Source organism: Elephantulus edwardii, unplaced genomic scaffold, assembly GCF_000299155.1.
Source record: "Elephantulus edwardii isolate Elephantulus edwardi_28Jun2011 unplaced genomic scaffold, EleEdw1.0 scaffold00316, whole genome shotgun sequence".
In the NCBI taxonomy this organism is placed as follows: domain Eukaryota; kingdom Metazoa; phylum Chordata; class Mammalia; order Macroscelidea; family Macroscelididae; genus Elephantulus; species Elephantulus edwardii.
Window position 1 is genome coordinate 1,506,451 of NW_006400066.1, and position 16,781 is coordinate 1,523,231.

The 16,781-nt window shown below is 42.8% G+C and overlaps 1 protein-coding gene across 1 annotated transcript in view; it reads left to right on the plus strand.

Moving 5' to 3' along the window:
• Positions 1 to 16,344, plus strand: part of LOC102848786 (collagen alpha-1(I) chain-like) — a 19,758-nt gene extending 3,414 nt beyond the window's left edge. Inside the window, exons 2-4 of the mRNA XM_006901293.1 lie at positions 9,861 to 10,248; positions 10,317 to 11,265; positions 16,233 to 16,344. Of these exons, the coding sequence (XP_006901355.1) occupies positions 9,861 to 10,248; positions 10,317 to 11,265; positions 16,233 to 16,344 (1,449 nt within the window). The remainder of the gene's footprint in view (positions 1 to 9,860; positions 10,249 to 10,316; positions 11,266 to 16,232) is intronic.
• The last annotated feature ends 437 nt before the right edge of the window (positions 16,345 to 16,781 follow it).

Here is a 16,781-nt window from a genome sequence, read left to right on the forward strand (position 1 = left end):
GTCCAGTGGTGAGAATCTTTGTCTTCTTGACACTGAGCCTCAATCCATACTGAAGGCTGCAGTCCTTGACCCTCTGCAGCAAGCATTTCAGGTCCTCCTCAGTTTCAGCAAGCAGGGTTGTGTCATCTCATAATGCAGATTGTTGATAGATCTTCCACCAATCCTGACGCCATGCTTCTCCTCATAGAGCTGAGCCTCTCGGATAATCTGTTCTGCATACAGGTTGGCTTTTCAAATTAAGATCTTGGGAGAAAATGATATGGTATAATAAGCAAAGAAATGTCAACGTATTTTAACTCTAATTCTGTGATTCCTGCTTGAGTCATCAGCATCCTGGTGATTTAAGTTTCATGTTGGACTGCTAACTGAAAAATTTATGGTTCAAATTCACCAGCCACTCTACAAGAGAAACCCAAGGCCATTTGATGGTTGACTTGGAAACCAGATGGAGGGTCATCATGGATTGGATGACATTGAGTTTGCTCTGAATCATTATGCTAAGAAGGATTTTGAAGATGAAGTTGGTGCTCTGGGATCTAAAAGCAATGACTGTCATGGACAGGCAGAAAGGGCTGTGTTGCCAGTTGGTCTAGCTTTGGGGTTTCCTCAAGACAACATGAGTCATAGAATTAGGGGCTCTTCTGCTTCTTTCTGTGCACCCGCTTTCTCCATCTCTCTCTGAAAACTGACTTTCTCCTTTCTGTGCACATGGCAGGAGAAGCCCTGTTCCCCTCCCCGTATCTGAGGTTACTGTCATTAGTGTAAACAGCAACTACAAAGCAGTTGCCTTTTAATAGTATGAGTTCTTATTTGCAAAGAATAGAAAATGTCTTTACTTAATTTAAGCATGAAGATAATCTATCAGAAAAAGCCCAGAAAGTCAACAGGAAGATTAGTGGGTTAGAAACAAGGAAGGCAAAGGATGGAAGGAACAATGGTCTGCATGGGATGCAGGCAGGCATCATCAGCACTGCATACCTGCCCATTTCTACTGAAATCTCCCAGCCTTGTAAACTCGTTTTCTGCCATTGCACTCTCAACTTCACGGTAGCCACCATGAAGAATTAGAGTCACTTTTGTATTCCTCTCTCAAAACAAAAAAAAATTACAAGTTGGAACTCAGAATTAGTACTACTCAGATTGAGGACAAAGTCAAAAGATGGTCAAAGCCATTCCACAAGGATTTGCTGGTGGATTCGAATTGCCATAGAGGCCTGGCCTTTGATTTAGCTGCCTAATTCCGTATAGACTACGCCCTTAGAGCTCTCTATAGATTGAAGATACATTGTAATTACTCAACTCAGTGACTTTTCAGAGACTGTAAAACAGGCAGGAGGAGGCCCATCTTTGTCATAAGGAGCAGTGGGTGGATTTGAGCTGCATTTGCTACCTGTGGATTGACAGTACAACTCTTTAACCACTAGGCCACCAACATTCCCTCTCTAAGTATCAGTAGGAGGTCAATTCTTGGAGTAGAGGAGCCTGAATTAAGCAGACACCTTCAAGTGCCCATGACTGGGTCTGCTAAGTGAAGAGCACATGCGAAGATCTCAGGTGCCCATCCAGTTTACAAACTGCTGTCCCTGGAAAGAAAAAAAAAGAGGAAACAAGAATACAAAAGATTAAATCTGCAGGTAACATGCAGAGTGGCTGTGAGGGGCTAGAGCTGAAAGTAAGGACTTTGGTAGCTAGAATGGACCTGGGCCAAACTTCAAAAAAGAACTAGAAAGAATTCATGCCTGAGAAACAAGTTTAGAGATGACCTCAAGGTAGATTCTAACAGCAAAGATTGTTGTCGTTGCTAGATGTCATTAAGTTGACTACAACTCACCACAACCCTATGAACAAATCTGAACCTTGCTCGCTCCGGTACCACCCCCACGGGTATGCTTGAGCCCACTGTTACAATTACTGTGTCAATATATCTCATTAAGGTTTGCCTCTCTTTCTCTGACCTTCCTCTTTTCCCAGTATGATGCTTTTCTCCAAGGATTGACTACTGACTCCATGCCCAAAGTATGTGAGACAAAAATTTCTCCATCCTTACCTCTAAGAAGCACCTTGGCTGCACCTCGTCCGAGATAGACTTGTCTGGTTTGGGTTGTTTTGTTTTTTTCTTAAGATTTCCAGAAAATAGTCCTGGGACTGGAAGAACCATAGAATGAAATTCCAAGATTGTGAATGAGCTCCTCCTCCCTTTTTAACCAAATGGTTAGAAGCTGGAGAAGGTAAAAAACTGGAAGCAGGGAGATGTGTGAAAGTCGCCGAAGCACATGTTTGATTGCCATCTGTGGAATTCACTAACTGGATGGTTTTCTTAGGCAGCTTTTCCCAGTTGAAGGGAATGAATCCTTTAATGGTTCAATCCTGAGGCAATGAAGATGTTCAAAGCATTGAGCAGTTGGTTGATATAATGAGCTTACACTCATAAATACATTTATTTTTCCTGATCCTCAAAATCTTTGCTTAAGGAAGTGCTCATATTCTTTCAAATTGGACCTAGAAACAGGTTTGGTCACAAGGTGGTGCAGGTAACTTCAAACAAAGAGTGGACATGATAGACATTCAATTTTGAGAAATTATCTCAAATCTAGTCCAAAACATTTATTTTAGATAAGTATTTTAGGGGGGTTGTAATGGGTGATGCTGATTCAGTGGTAAGAAATAACTGATTCAAGTCTTTTCAGTTGCACCTGAAAATTGGACAATTAAAAAGAATGACTTAGGAAGGCTCAATACCTTTGAATTGTGGTGCTGGAGAAGAGCATTGAATATTCCACGGACTTCAAAAGAACCAACATGTCTGCCTTCGAGGAAGTACAGCCAGGGTGTTCCTTAGAGACAAGGATGGTGAAACTTGGTCTCACATACTTTGGCCATGTTATCATCAGAAGAGATAAGTCCTCTAAGTCCTTGGGGGGCAGAAACTTCATACTGAGAAAAGTAGAATCAGTGAAAGAGAAGAAAACTTGATGAAGTGAACTGGCACAGTGACTGTCCCAATGAGCTCAAGCATGACAGACAGTAACAAAACGGTAGGAAAGGGTCTATTGTTCATAGGGTTGCTATGAGTCATAGCCAATTTGATGGTAGCATCATCAACAGGGGAGGTAATTGGAGAGCACAGAGCAATGCATACTGTCTGTGTAATATCTTCCTTCTCACCAGGAAGAGAGAATCAACCCAGCCTCTATAGCAACACTCCATCACTGAGAACAGATAGGTTTACCCCAAACAAAGGCATTTCTTGGCAGAATAACATGTTCCAAAGTCATAATGAAGATGCTCGCTGAAACAATTTTTTTTCAAAAATCTTAAATAAACTTCTTCTTGTTGTTAGGTGCCATCAAGTACTATTCATAGCGACCCTAAGAACAACAGCTCTGAACCTCATCCTATCCTGTGCCATCTTCATACTTCCTGACACACTAGAGCCCATTGCGGTAGTCACTGTGGCAATCCACCCGGTCGAGGGTCTTCCTCTTGCTTATTTTAGTAATATTAATTTTTTAGAAGTTTCCCTAGCTTCTTCATCCAGCATCCTTTCCCTGGAGTTTTAAGATTTAGGGGCCTTATCATTCCTTTACACATATGCACATCCATATACAGTCATTGCTATTCACAGGGCCAAGTCTTTCTTCCTAGTTTGTCTTGGTCTGGAAGCTTTGCTGAAACTGGTCCACCATGTGACCCTTCTGGTATCTGAAATGCCGGTAGCATAGATTACAGAATCACAGCAACATGAAAGCCACCACATTGGGCAAACTAGCAGACATGTGTGGCATTTTCAAGTGAAAATAACTGCAGAAAACAGTTAAATCTGAAGTTGCAGTACTGAAGGAATCTATGGGTACGACCCTGAGTAACACAGAAACATCTAAACAAGGTGAAAGGAATACATAGATTTACTCTATCAAAAATAATTGGTCATACTCTAAAGAGACCATAAATGGCACCCAAGTAGATATATGCATACCCATGTTTATTGTGGCTTTGTTTACAGTAGCAAGGAGTTGGAAACAACCTAAATGCCCATCAACAAACGAATGGGTAGAGAAGCTGTGGTATATTCGCACAATGGAATATTATGCTGCACTGAAAAACAAGGAACTCATGTAATATTATTCAAAATGGGTGACCCTGGAGGACATTATGCTGAGTGAGGTATCTCAGTCACAAAGGGACAAATGCTATATGGTGCCACTGTTGTAGAATGAGGCTGACATAGGGATGGGGGTAAGATTGAGAAAAACTGGATGAAATATGTTTACAGCATTGAAGTCTTTGGGGGAGAGAATATTTTATATTTTAGAGCATTATGTTTATCGTAAGAGTACAGAATGAGGGTTGCAGAGTGGATTATATCTGGGGTTGGGGGATGTGGGGGGGGATTGCATACCAATGAGGGAGTTTTTCTTTTGCTTTTGAAGGAGAGGAGCAAACGGGGGGGGGAACAATGAATGAATGGAATTCCAAAATCTCTGTAGATGTTCATTGAAATGAAAAATAAAGAAATTAATAAAAAAAAATAAAACCCCACTCCCTGCTAACAAAAAAAACTATCAAAACAAAAACAAATAAACCAAAAAAATTGGTCAATATTCACTTAGTTCAGGAGGTAGCACATAATAAAGAACCAATGGTACTGAAGGAAGTTCAAGTTGCACTGAAGGCATTGGCTAAATAGATAGATAGATAGATAGATAGATAAATAAATAAAATAGTAAGACTCCAGGAACTGACAGAATATTAACCGACGTATTGCAATAAGCAGATGAAACCCTATATAAGCTCATTCACACATGCCAAGTAATCTGGAAGACAGTTACCAAGCTAATTAACTGAAGTCATCCACATCTGTGCCCTTTCAAAAAAAAGAAAAGGTGACCAAGTACAATGAGGAAATCAGTGAACAATTAATATCACTTATAGTACAATGAGTTTATTGTTCAAAATGTCTTTTCTAGGCCATTGCCTTTCACTTTTGCCACATGACTGAGTGGGAACATGCAAATATGGTTTATAGTTTATTCACGAGGAAGTTCTAGTGGTCTAGTGGTTAAGAGACCATGCTGACAACACAAAAGCACATGGTTTGGATCCACCAGCTGGACAGTCTCCTCCTTATGGCCCCTGAAAACCTATGGGGAGGGTCAGCTATGAGTCATTTCCAATTTGATGGCACATAGCAATAGCCTATTCATAAGAGGATTGGCCAGTTTTGTCATCCCAACAGGATTAAACTGATCAAATTCAGTGACAAAAATTAAGAAACTCACTGCCAATAGAGAAGAAACAGGAAATGCAATACACGTATTCTTCAGGACTAGAGATTGCTGCATCAATTGGAATGGGACTTATATGAGAGCAGCAGCAGTGAACTAGAGACATGAGACAGAGCTGATTTCTACTAGTTCACCACGGAGCCAAAGCCTGGGCCTTCATCCAAGCTTGCTTGAGAGGAGCCACCATAATGGGCTGGATGAAGAGAGCTTTGTAACACTGGCCATAGCCGTAAAGCTGAAGGCCAATGGGCCTGCAAGCAAGCTTGAACAGCAGTCCTGAATGAGAAATTATATCCCATTGCTAACCTGATTTTGTAACCTGTTAACTTCTCTAATAAGCCCCATAATCATAAGTTTGGCTCAATAAAGTCTGTGTGGCCACTACAATGGATTGCAGACCCACTAGTAGAACACAGAGCTGAAAGGGACAATTGGTATCTGAAGTGGTGGATATAAGGGTAAGAATGTGGGAACATGTCTGATCTCATGGGAATAGGTTTGGTGTTGAGGATGTTGATGGGGACAGTTCTCCCTTGTGGAATAACAAAGGTCAGAATCAGCTGTCTTCACACTGTCATACAATTTTTTAAAGTCTCACACAGGTAAAAACTTAAAGGAGATAATTCATAAGTGAATGAAGCAGTGCATGAACAAGAGCCAGAAATTCAAGCTGGAATCAAAAGGAGAATGCATGGAATGAGGGTTATCACTGCCGATGTCAGATAGGTCTTGAATAAAAGCAGCGCTAATCAGTCAGATGTCTCTTTACTTGTGTCTTACTAAGTATACAAAGGCATTGGACTACATGCATCATTATAAATTATGAATAACATTGCAAAGTATAGGAATCCCAGAACACCTATGCTTCTACAGAATGTGTACATAGACCAAGAATCGGGCATTCAAACAGAACAATATGTGGTTTAAAATCAGGAAAAATAAGCATCAGTGTTGTGTTCTTTCATACTGTATATTCAATCTGTATGCTGAACAAATAATCTGAGGAGGTGGATTATATAGAAAAATGCAGTATAAACAACCTGCAAAAAGCAGATGGTACAGCCTTACTTACTGAAAATGAAGACTTGAAGCACTTACTAATCAAGTTCAAATGCCTAAAAAACATGCCTTGGTAAACTATAATCTTTGATAAGTAGTTATAGAAGGGCTTCAGGCCTTTTGTTCATAGGGTCACTGAGTCGTGCTTGACTCAATTGCAATCAATAACATCGACAATATAGCCTTTAGTTTGTATTATACCTCAACATCAAGAAAACAAAAATCCTCTTAATGGATGAATGTGCAACATTATGCTAAACAATGAAAAAAATAGAAGTTGTCAAGGATTTTACTTGTGTTGACAATAAAAGCTCATGAAAGCAGAAGATATGAAATGACTTACTGCATTGGGGAAATCTGCTATTAAGGACTCCTTTTAAGTGCTAACAAGCAAAGATGCTACTTTGAAAATTAACGTATGTCTGAGTCAAGCCATGACATTTTCAGTTGCTTCACATATATGTAAAAGTTGGACAATGAATACGGAAAATCAAAGAACTGGTGCCTTTGAATCATGGTGGTAGTGGTGAAGAATATTGAATACCCCACAGGCTGCTTGCCAATAGAACAAATCTGTCTTAGACAATATGTTAGGAAAATAGGTCAAAGAAGACCCTCAGTGAGATGGATTGACAAAATAACTGCAACTTTAGGTTTATATACAGAACTGGGAGGTTGGTGCTGGATTGTGTAGGGTTTTATTCTGTTGAACATAGGGTTGCTATTACTAGTTAATATAAAAAAGCAACAACAGCAGGCCTTTATCTTGTGTGGGAGGGAAACATAAGGTGAGGTTCCTCATTGTTCATTTCATAAATGAGATTTTCTGTTAACAGCAATTTCTATTATTATCAATTGCAGGGAAACCTTTCCAAATTCTTTCCATTTTAAACACCTATTACTGGTTAACAAATGAGCCACTGAATATAAGATGGACAAGTCTCCATGTTATTTATATGGAAGGTTTGCACTAGATAATGAATATTCAAAAAATAAAGAAGACAGACTAAGGTAGGGTACTTTCCTTAAAAAAGAAAAAAAAATACACAGCAATATTGTTGCTGTTAGTTTATGCTGTTGACTCTGACTCATAGTGACCCTGTGAACAGATCTGAACCTTACCCTATCCTATGTCATTCTCACCATCTCTGACACATGTGAGCCCATTGTCAGTCACTGCGTCAATCCATCCTGTTGAGGGTCTTCCTCCCTTAGGCAGACCTTCCACATTTCCAAGCATGATGTACTCCAAGGACCGGACCCTCCTCACAACATACCCTAAGTGAGACTGAATTTCACTATCGTTGCCTCCAAGGAGCACCTGATTTCACTTTCTCCAGGACAGACCTGCTTGTTCTCTTGGCAGTCCATGGGATATTTCAATACTCCCCTCCAACACTACAATTCAAAAACATCTCTTTTGTTATTATCCTTGTCCAATTTTCAGATAAATAGCAAGTACTTGAAAAGACCATGGCCTGAATAAAGTTAAACTCACATCATTACCCTTTAGGAACTCTGGTGTTCTAGTGCTAAGAATCTGTCTTACAATCACAAAGGCATGCAGTTTGAATCCACCAGCTGCTGTGTGAGAAAAGGATGGGCAATCTCCTGCTGTGTGAATAAACTGACTTGAAAAGCCACTGGAAGGTCAGCTGAGTCAGTTCCAAACCAAACGCACACCAGCACACCACATTACTCTTTAGTACTCTGGAGAAGTCCCTGAAAGCAGATTTCACCCAACACGACTTGCTTTTTGACTTGTTGACTGCTGCTTGCAAGCATATTGATTGTGCCTCCAAGTAGGATGAAATTGTTGACAAGTTCTTGTATTTTCTCCATCTCCTATCAGCCCAGTGATGAGGATTTGTCTTGAATGTTGAAAAAGCCAAGATTCTTGATATTGAAATATAATCCATATTAAAGGCTGTAACCCTTGATCATCTGCAGTAAGTACTTACAAGTCCTCCTCACTTTCAGTGAGTAAGGCTGCATATCATCTGCATAATGCAGGTTGTTCATGGTCTTCCCTGATCCTGGCACCACATTCTTCGTTTCTTAAAACAATTTGTTCAGCATTGGATATGGATGGAGAAGGGATACATCCCTGATGAACGCCTTTCTTGATTTTGAACCTTGCTGGTCTTTTTTAATTGAGATTTTATTCTAAGTTTATAAAGAACTTGGATTTCCATTCATTCTTTGTTGTACATTTTGCCCCGTCCCCAGTTTGCTTTTTTTCTTTGAACAAAAAGTTCTCTCATTGTTATACAGGTCCCCCCACCAAGACCACTTTACTATGTAGCTATTACTGTCTTGTCATACCAACAATACCTATTCCTATATTCCTTTTATATAGTTCTCTGGGAATATACCGTAAAGAAACCAGAACCATCACCCAAGCAGATATATGCATATCCATGTTTATTGCTGCTTTGTTCACAATAGCAAAGAGTTGAAAACAACCCAAGTGCCCATCAAAAAACAAATGGATAGAGGAGCTGTGGTATATTCACACAATGGAATATTATGCAGCACTGAAAAACAACTCATTAGACAAAATAGGTGACCATGGAGGACATTATGCTTAGTGAAATATCTCAGTCACAAAAAGACAAATACTGTATAAATACCACTTATAACAGGATTGACTGGGGGTTAGGGGAAAAACTAAGAAGGGATAATGTACATGGCATTGAACCTTGCAGTTCTTGTTGATAGGAGTCAAGTTGACCGATTCCTAACACCCCTGTGTCAACAGATTGAAAGCTTTAAACCCATTGTTACAGTCACTGTGTGAATCCAGCTCTCTCAGGCGCTTCTCAGTCTTTTTCCAGTCTTGTCGCTCTTAACAATACACCCACAGAATATGAGCCAAAGTGTCAGCATCCTTGACTCCAAGGAGTACTCCTGCAGATTTTGTTATCCTCTCCCCACCATTAAAATCCCACAGAGAAACTGAAAGCCACGTCAACCCTTAAACTGGGAAAAATGAAGTATTTTAGGGAAGATTTTTTTTTAAGGTTGAAAGTTTATGAAAACAAAACACCAAAATTTTGTTGATTTTATTTGTAATTTTGGAAAGACAAAAGCTCAATGTAAATTTACATACAATAAATACAAAACAATAGCTTGTACGGAAAAAACGCCCAAGACAGTTTATGACAAATTAATTTTTAGCAGCTAAATACAAGTACCATCCATCTTTTGTTTACAAGCCTATTTATGTCTATCTTTGTCGAGATGAGGAAACACAATTTTTTTTTAAACCTTCATATGCATTTCCCGAGTTCCTAGAAGAGCCGAATTCTGAAACTGGTGTTAATCTGAGAGTATCTACAGAAGATCATTCTGAATTTGGCTAAAACCACACAAAAGAAACCAACAATCCCACATTAAACAACAATCCCACCAAAGAGGAAATGCAAAGAGGAAGTCAGTTGAAGAGTCAGAGCAGAAGTGATTTTAGCATAAGGAGCGTGCTTGGACCTTGCCTAAGCCTTATCTTTATCCCAGTTGCTTCCAGATCCTTCCCCCACCTCCTTCAGGGAATGGTTACAGGAAAATGGCAAAGGTGACTGGACTCATATGAACAGGATCCGAGCTGTGGCCGTTCCACTCCGGGGAGCTCAGCCTCTGCTCCCACAGCTGGAAGAATACCTGACCCAGCTCGCCCCGGGTTGTGGCGGGGACCCTGCAGGAAACCCGTTTTACCATCACTGGGGGAGTCGCCAGCAGACACGCGGGTCGCCCTCCGTCAACAGGAAGCTCCCGGGGCAGGGGCAGCGTCCCAGCGGGACCGCAGGCCGGCGGCCAGCGTTTCTGGACGGCGACCAGGAAGGTGAGGAGGGTGTTCGTGACGCCTCCCGTGGCGGCGCTGAGATCTCACTACCAGCGACAGAAGGTGTGGAAGCCGAGCACGGAGCCAACAAGCCCCCCAAATCCTCAACCCTGCCCGTTCCCACGCCAGAGCCCTCACCCGAGGGAGCGGGGTTAGAAAGAGCAAAGCCGGGGCGTGCGCCGCAGCCCCGCCAGCCGTCCGAGGGGCCGCGGGGGCGCGCGTGGGGAGGGGCGCCGGCGGTCGCTCCTCGGGGTGCACAGCGCCTGCTGCTCACGCCCCCTCAGCCCGCTCCGCCTCGGGAACCAGTGCCGGACCCCGCCGCCATGTTGGGCCGGGAGAAGTGACTCGGGCCCGCCGACGACCAGCCGGACCCGAGGGGCGCGGGGCGCTGAGCGCGCCGGCGCCGGAAAGGGGACGCCAGGCGCCGCGGGCGCGAGTTCCGGTGAGCCGACGGCCGGGCGCGCGCAGGTACCGTAGCCTGTCGCGCCCCGCCCCGCCGGGAGAGGGCGGAGCCGCGAGCGGGAGGGCGGTGGCGAGCGCGCGAGGCGGAGGGCGCGGGCCAGGCGGAGGGTTGGGCGGCCGGAGTTCCCTCCTCCTCAAGGACCGGGCCCACGGCTGGCTCTCCGTCGTTGCTGCCGCCCGGCGCCCCGGGACCAGGAGGTGGAGGAGGGACCGGGCCCCGGGCCCCGGGCCTTGCCGCCGCCCCCTCCCCTCCGCCCCGAGACGCCACCGCCGCCCCGGCGACTTCTGCGAGCGCGGCTCGAGGGCAGGTAAGGACCTGGCGGCTTCGCCGGCCCCGCACAGGACGGCGCTAGGCCCCGCCGGCCGCCCGCGCCCCGCCGCAGCTCCCCGCCCCCGCGGGCTCCGAGTCGGGAAGTTGGGGAGAAACTTCTCCCCTCCCCCGGCCCGGCTCGCCGGCGCTCGGCCCGCGGGCGTGTCTCCTTCCCGGAGCTACCTGCTCGCCCGCGGCCCCGGCTCCGCCCGCCGGCCGCGCCCGGCCCTCCTGGAGGCCCCGAGCCTCCGACCCCCTTCCTGCTGGGCTACCACCACCGAGGTGAGCCGCCCCTTCCTGTCCCCGAGGTTGGGGACCTGTGTGTCCGCTGACACCCGGTGGCAACTGTGCTGGGCGAGAAGTGCATGGAGGTGGGGGGTGGAGGGAGCGTCTTCTTTTACTTGGTTTGATTGAAAGCCGCAACATGTTAAAAGTTTTCCTTTGTTTTGGGTTGGGGGTTGGGGGAGGAAATATGCCTTTCAGGATCCACTTTTGCAGTGCTCTGCCCCTCCGCCTCCCGTGTGCTTCGCTTCCCGGTCCACATGAGTTACAGAACATTTGTTTGAAAGTGTTTTCCTTTTTTTCTTAACTTGCTCCCAGCTTTTGCTTCATTGGGCATGAGGTTGAGTTTAAGACGCTCTTCAAAAATCAAGTCCGATGTAGAGTCTCCTTTTTTAGTGAGTAGGAGACGACGTGCTTTGGATTTGGTTGAAGTATGTCATGCATGATTAATTGATGCAAGCGTGGAATAACAAAATCTCGTCATTTTCAGATTGTTAAAGCGAGTAAAGGAAAACTTAAGTTTCTGGGTAAAACCATAACTTTATATACATGCCTTTTTATTATGTAGGTATGTTCTACTGCTTCAGGCTGTTGTAATTTATAGTTGTAGCTTATTTGCTTTGCAGCTGTACCAAGATTTTTTGATAATTCTGTCTTCTAACCATTTCAATAAGTTTTCTGTAGTTAAATTACACACTAGGAAAAAAATCACTAAGTATCATGATACATATGATTTTAAGGTGTTTCAGGCAAAGCAAATGGTAAATCTAGTAGCACAGTGCTTGATACCCAGAGGGCAGTAAACATTTTGAAAGGACAGTTAATGTATTGAAAGCCAACGGTTTTGTATTCATCACGTGTAAGATTTTGATATACTGTTGTTGATTGCCGTCAAGTCGCTGTCAACTCATAGCGACTCTATGAACAAAAGACCTAATGCTTTTCCATAGCTATCGTTGTTTCTCCAAGTTCATAGACTTTTCAGAGGCATGTGGTTTAGGAAGTGGATGCACTGTTTGAAAATTGTATTTTACTCAACTCTGTGTGCATATATGTTCTGTGTGAAGCTTAATAAAATTAATTTGGTAACATTGACTATTGCATATCACTGGAGATTTAAAGTGAAGTTGACAAGTTAAAGGTCCTAAATTTTAAAGGGAAAAATCATCTATCCCAGATCTAATTGCAGATGATAGATAAATCAAATGCATGTTTCTGGGATGAAGGAAAAAAGGGTTCTTTAAAATTATGTAGTCTGCTGTAACTACCATAATGTTGTTGTAGCTTTAATTTTGCAGTATGTTTTTGCTGACTTCATAAACCACAAAATTGACTCCTTTCTGTTCAACCAAAAGTGAAATTATAGCTTTGACTGTCTTCTTGGGATAGGTGGAATTTGTCGTAGGGCTGAAGTATAATATTAATACATGGTTTAGGTTTTTGGGTTTTTTTTTTCAAATTCAGGATGAAATGTGCAAATAAGTTTCCTTTATGCTTTGCAAAAGTAACAATAGTGTGTTATAACTGATTAACAACTTAAGGCCCGAGATTTATTTATGCAAAGTTCAGATTTGAGTCTATTTAGGTAGTAAATAGTGGTGGCTCAGTAGTAAGGAATTGAGTTGCTAGTGCAGTCATTCACGGTTTGAATCTAACAACTGCTCCATGGGAGAAAGATGGACAGTCTCAACTCAACGCTATATACTGCCTCTGAAAACGAACTTGAGGGTCAGCTGTGGGTCGGTTCTGACTCAACGATAAACAACAGCAACGGCAGTAGATAATGTATTGATGTGGATAATTTTTCCTTATAGTTCTCAGTCTAATGAGTCTTTGCAGTGGAGGCACCATTCATTAGATCCTATGAGCATTATATGAATAAAGACATCTAATATCAATAGGAAGCTCTGGTGAAGTAGGGAGCTACATTGCTAACCCACAGGCTGAGCCTTTCTGTTGGTTTGAATCCACTAGCTCTTCCACGCAAGAGAAAAACAGATTTGTAGCCTTGAAAACTAAGTAGAAGTTCTGCTGAGTCTGTTCTAACTCAACAGCAAAGAGTTTGAGTTTTGGTTTTAATATCACATTTTTAAATTACCATGTCAACCAATACAGACTTGGCTCATCAAACAATATTTTAAAAAAGAAAGCCGTATATAATGTACACTGTTTAAGTGTCTTGATTTGAGAACTTAATATCTAGAGACTATCTGTGCTATCCTTTCCGAACAGAATTGTTGTTGTTGTCATTATGTATCAACTCATGGCTGACTCTCCTGTAGGTTTTAAGAGCCAGTATATTGCATGGAAAGAGATTGCTAATCTTTCTCTCATGGAGCAGCTGATAGATTTGAATTGTGTGTCTTTTGGTTGGCATCACAACTCCTTACCACGAAGCCATCAGAGCTCCCACACAGTATTAGATTTGTTAACATTTAGTTACCATAGATAAACTAGTGCATCTAACTATCTTGAAAATACTCACTCCCAAATAATACAATGATAAAAGGATTTTGAAAAATATTGCTAAATAAAGTTCTTCTTGATTTTTAAAGAATAAGCTAGTTGTGTTAATATTTTGAGAGAAGATAGCAGCGTTTACACTGAGGTTTCAGAATCCTTTTCATCTTGTATAGGGAGCACTAGTGGAAGAGTGTGTGTGCAGTTGGATTACTAACCGAAAGGCAATGCATCTCTGGAGATTTGAATCTGGACAACTCCTCCCATTGTGATTTGCACCTTTCCAAAACCTGCTGGGGAGGGTGCTGACTTGGTTTCAACTCCATGGTATTGAGTGACTTTGTGAATTTGTGAGTTTGGCTTGTGAAGTAATATTGTTGTTGTTGTGCCGTTGAGTCGTTTCCGACTCATAGCGACCCTATGCACAACAGCCCTAAACCCTGCTCTCTCCTGTGCCAACCGCACCGCCTCCGACACACCCATCCCGATTACCCCAGTCACCGAATCAATCCATCTCATAGAGGGTCTTCCCCTCCTGCGCTGTCCCTCAACCCTCCCAAGCATGATGTCCCTCTCCAAGGACCCGTCCCTCCTGGCAACATGTCCAAAGTATGTCAGACGAAGCCCCAGAATCCTTGCCTCCAAGGAGTAGCTTGGTTTAATCCTCTCCAAGATAAATCTGTTTGTTTTCCTGGCAGTCAAAAATGAACTAATGGAGAAGGTCAAGGACTGCGGCCTTCAATGTGAATTGACGCTCAACATCAAGAAAACAAGGATTCACACATCTGGGCCAATTGGCAGCTTCATGATAGAGGGTGAAGAGATTGAGATTGTTAACAGCTTCAGTTTGCTTGGCTTAACAATCAGTACTCTTGGTACCAACAGGCAAGAACTCAAAAGACGAATTGCATTGGGAAAGTCTGCAATCAGAGACCTCTCCAAAGTACTAAAGAGCAATGATGTCTGTGGGGAGACTAAGGTGCACCTGATACTGGCCATGGTCTTTTCAGTTACTTGCAATGCATCAGAAAGATGGACAGTGACTAGTGATGATAGAAGGAGAATTGATGCTTTTGAGCTCGGGTGCTAGAGAAGAGTACTGACTGCCAGTAGAACAGACAGGTTCTTCCTGGAGAGGGTGAAACCAGACTTCTCCTTGGAGGCAAGGATTCTGAAGCTCCATCTGACATACTTTGGATATGTTGCCAGGAGGGACCAGTCCTTGAAGAGGGTCATTACACTTGGGAGGGTGAAAGGACAGAGTAAGAGAGGAAGACCGTGGATGAGATGGATTGACTCAGTGACTGGGGTAATGGAAGTAGGATAAAGTAGGGTTCAGAACTGTCGTACATAGGGTCACTATGATTTGCAAGTAACTCGACCGCACATAACAATAGCAGCAGTGTGGTGATCAAGTATAAAACATACCATTTTTTCAGAAAGTTGTATAACATGGCATTAAACTAAAAATTGACTTCAAGATTTTAAGTTGACGTTTGTCCATTTTCAGTCTTTTTTTTTTCCAGTTCAGGAGACTTAAGGTGCGTCTGATACAGGCCATGGTCTTTTCTATCACTTGTTATGCATCAGAGAATTGGACAGTGACTAAGGAGGATAGAAGGAGAATTGATGCCTTTGAGCTGTGGTGCTGGAAAACAGTATTGAGGGTACCATGGACTGCTGGGAAAACAAACAGATTCACCCTGGAGAGGGTTAAACTGGGCTGCTCCTTGGAGGCAAGGATTCTGAGGCTCCGTCTAACATACTTTGGACATGTTGTAAGGAGGGAGAGGTCCTTGGAGAGGGACATGATGCTTGGGAGGGTGAAGGGACAGCGCAGGAGGGGAAGGCCCTCTATGAGGTGGATTGATTCAGTGACTGGGGTAATCGGGATGGGTGTGTCAGAGACGAGACAGTGTGATTGGCACAGGATAGAGCAGGTTTTAGGGCTGTTGTACATAGGGTTGCTATGAGTCAAAAGTGACTTGACGGCACATAACAATTTCATCTCAATTTTTATGTTCTTAAAATTATATTCCTAGCATAACAATAAGTACTCATTTACTTAGAGAATATGCTGTATTGTACATCTGAAAGAAGAACAAATTATTTCAAAAGAAAATAAATGGTGTGGAAATGTCAAAAATGTTGGTGCTGCTTTACTTGTTTTATGGTTTGCTGATTAATTTGTTGGTTTGGATACATTATTACAAAGTGAGATTAACAAAGAGATTACAGCTGTACTAAGTTCTTATATCACAGGAATTTGCAATCATAAGGATGATACTTGTGAGCAGATTTTTTTTTTAAATGAGGAAATGACAGTAAAAATTCAGAACCCTACATGGTTTAGGTCATCTTCAGTTCATATTTAAAAGGCTTATGGTATAAACACAAGTTCCTTTAACGAGTTACAACTACGTTCTTTGAAGAACCTGTTCTATTAAAATATCTTGGTGTCTTATTTGTAGTGTGTGCAGCCGTTTGCGTGTGTCTATGGTAGGGTATGTATTATCTCTTTTCTTCTTCTCAGCTGCTCCAGCGCCACAATTAGGCAGAGTATTGCTCAGCTGCAGCTGCTGGGTGATTATGAACCACCCAGCTCCCGCCTGAGCTTAGAGGCAGATTTAGCAAAAGGACTATAGGAACAGCCGAGGGTGAAAGAGAAGAGCTGGTGCTGCTGCCAGGATCATTCTAATGTGTCTGTATGCCAAGGAATCGTTGGCTACAGCAGCACTACTCTTGTGTTGGAGCTAGCAAACTTAATGGCAATTTATCCTGGTCTGAATTGGGAATACCTGGTGTTCTCTTTAGTATCTTGAACCCACTCTAGGAAAGGGAGAATCTTACATTCTAAAGCATAGGATGATGTACTAATGAGACACTTTTGAAACAGAATTGCCTTGTCCATTTCTCCCCCTACCCCCAGTCTGGTTTAACAGTTTCCCTTACTTGAGTGCAAAACTGCAGCTTTCCAGAAGTGTGTTGCTTTAAGATAGCTCAGAATTAGAGTTGTTTTGAGGATGGCAGGAGAGCTGATAAGCATGGCATGTTCTTTGGACTCCATACTTTTTCCTCGAAG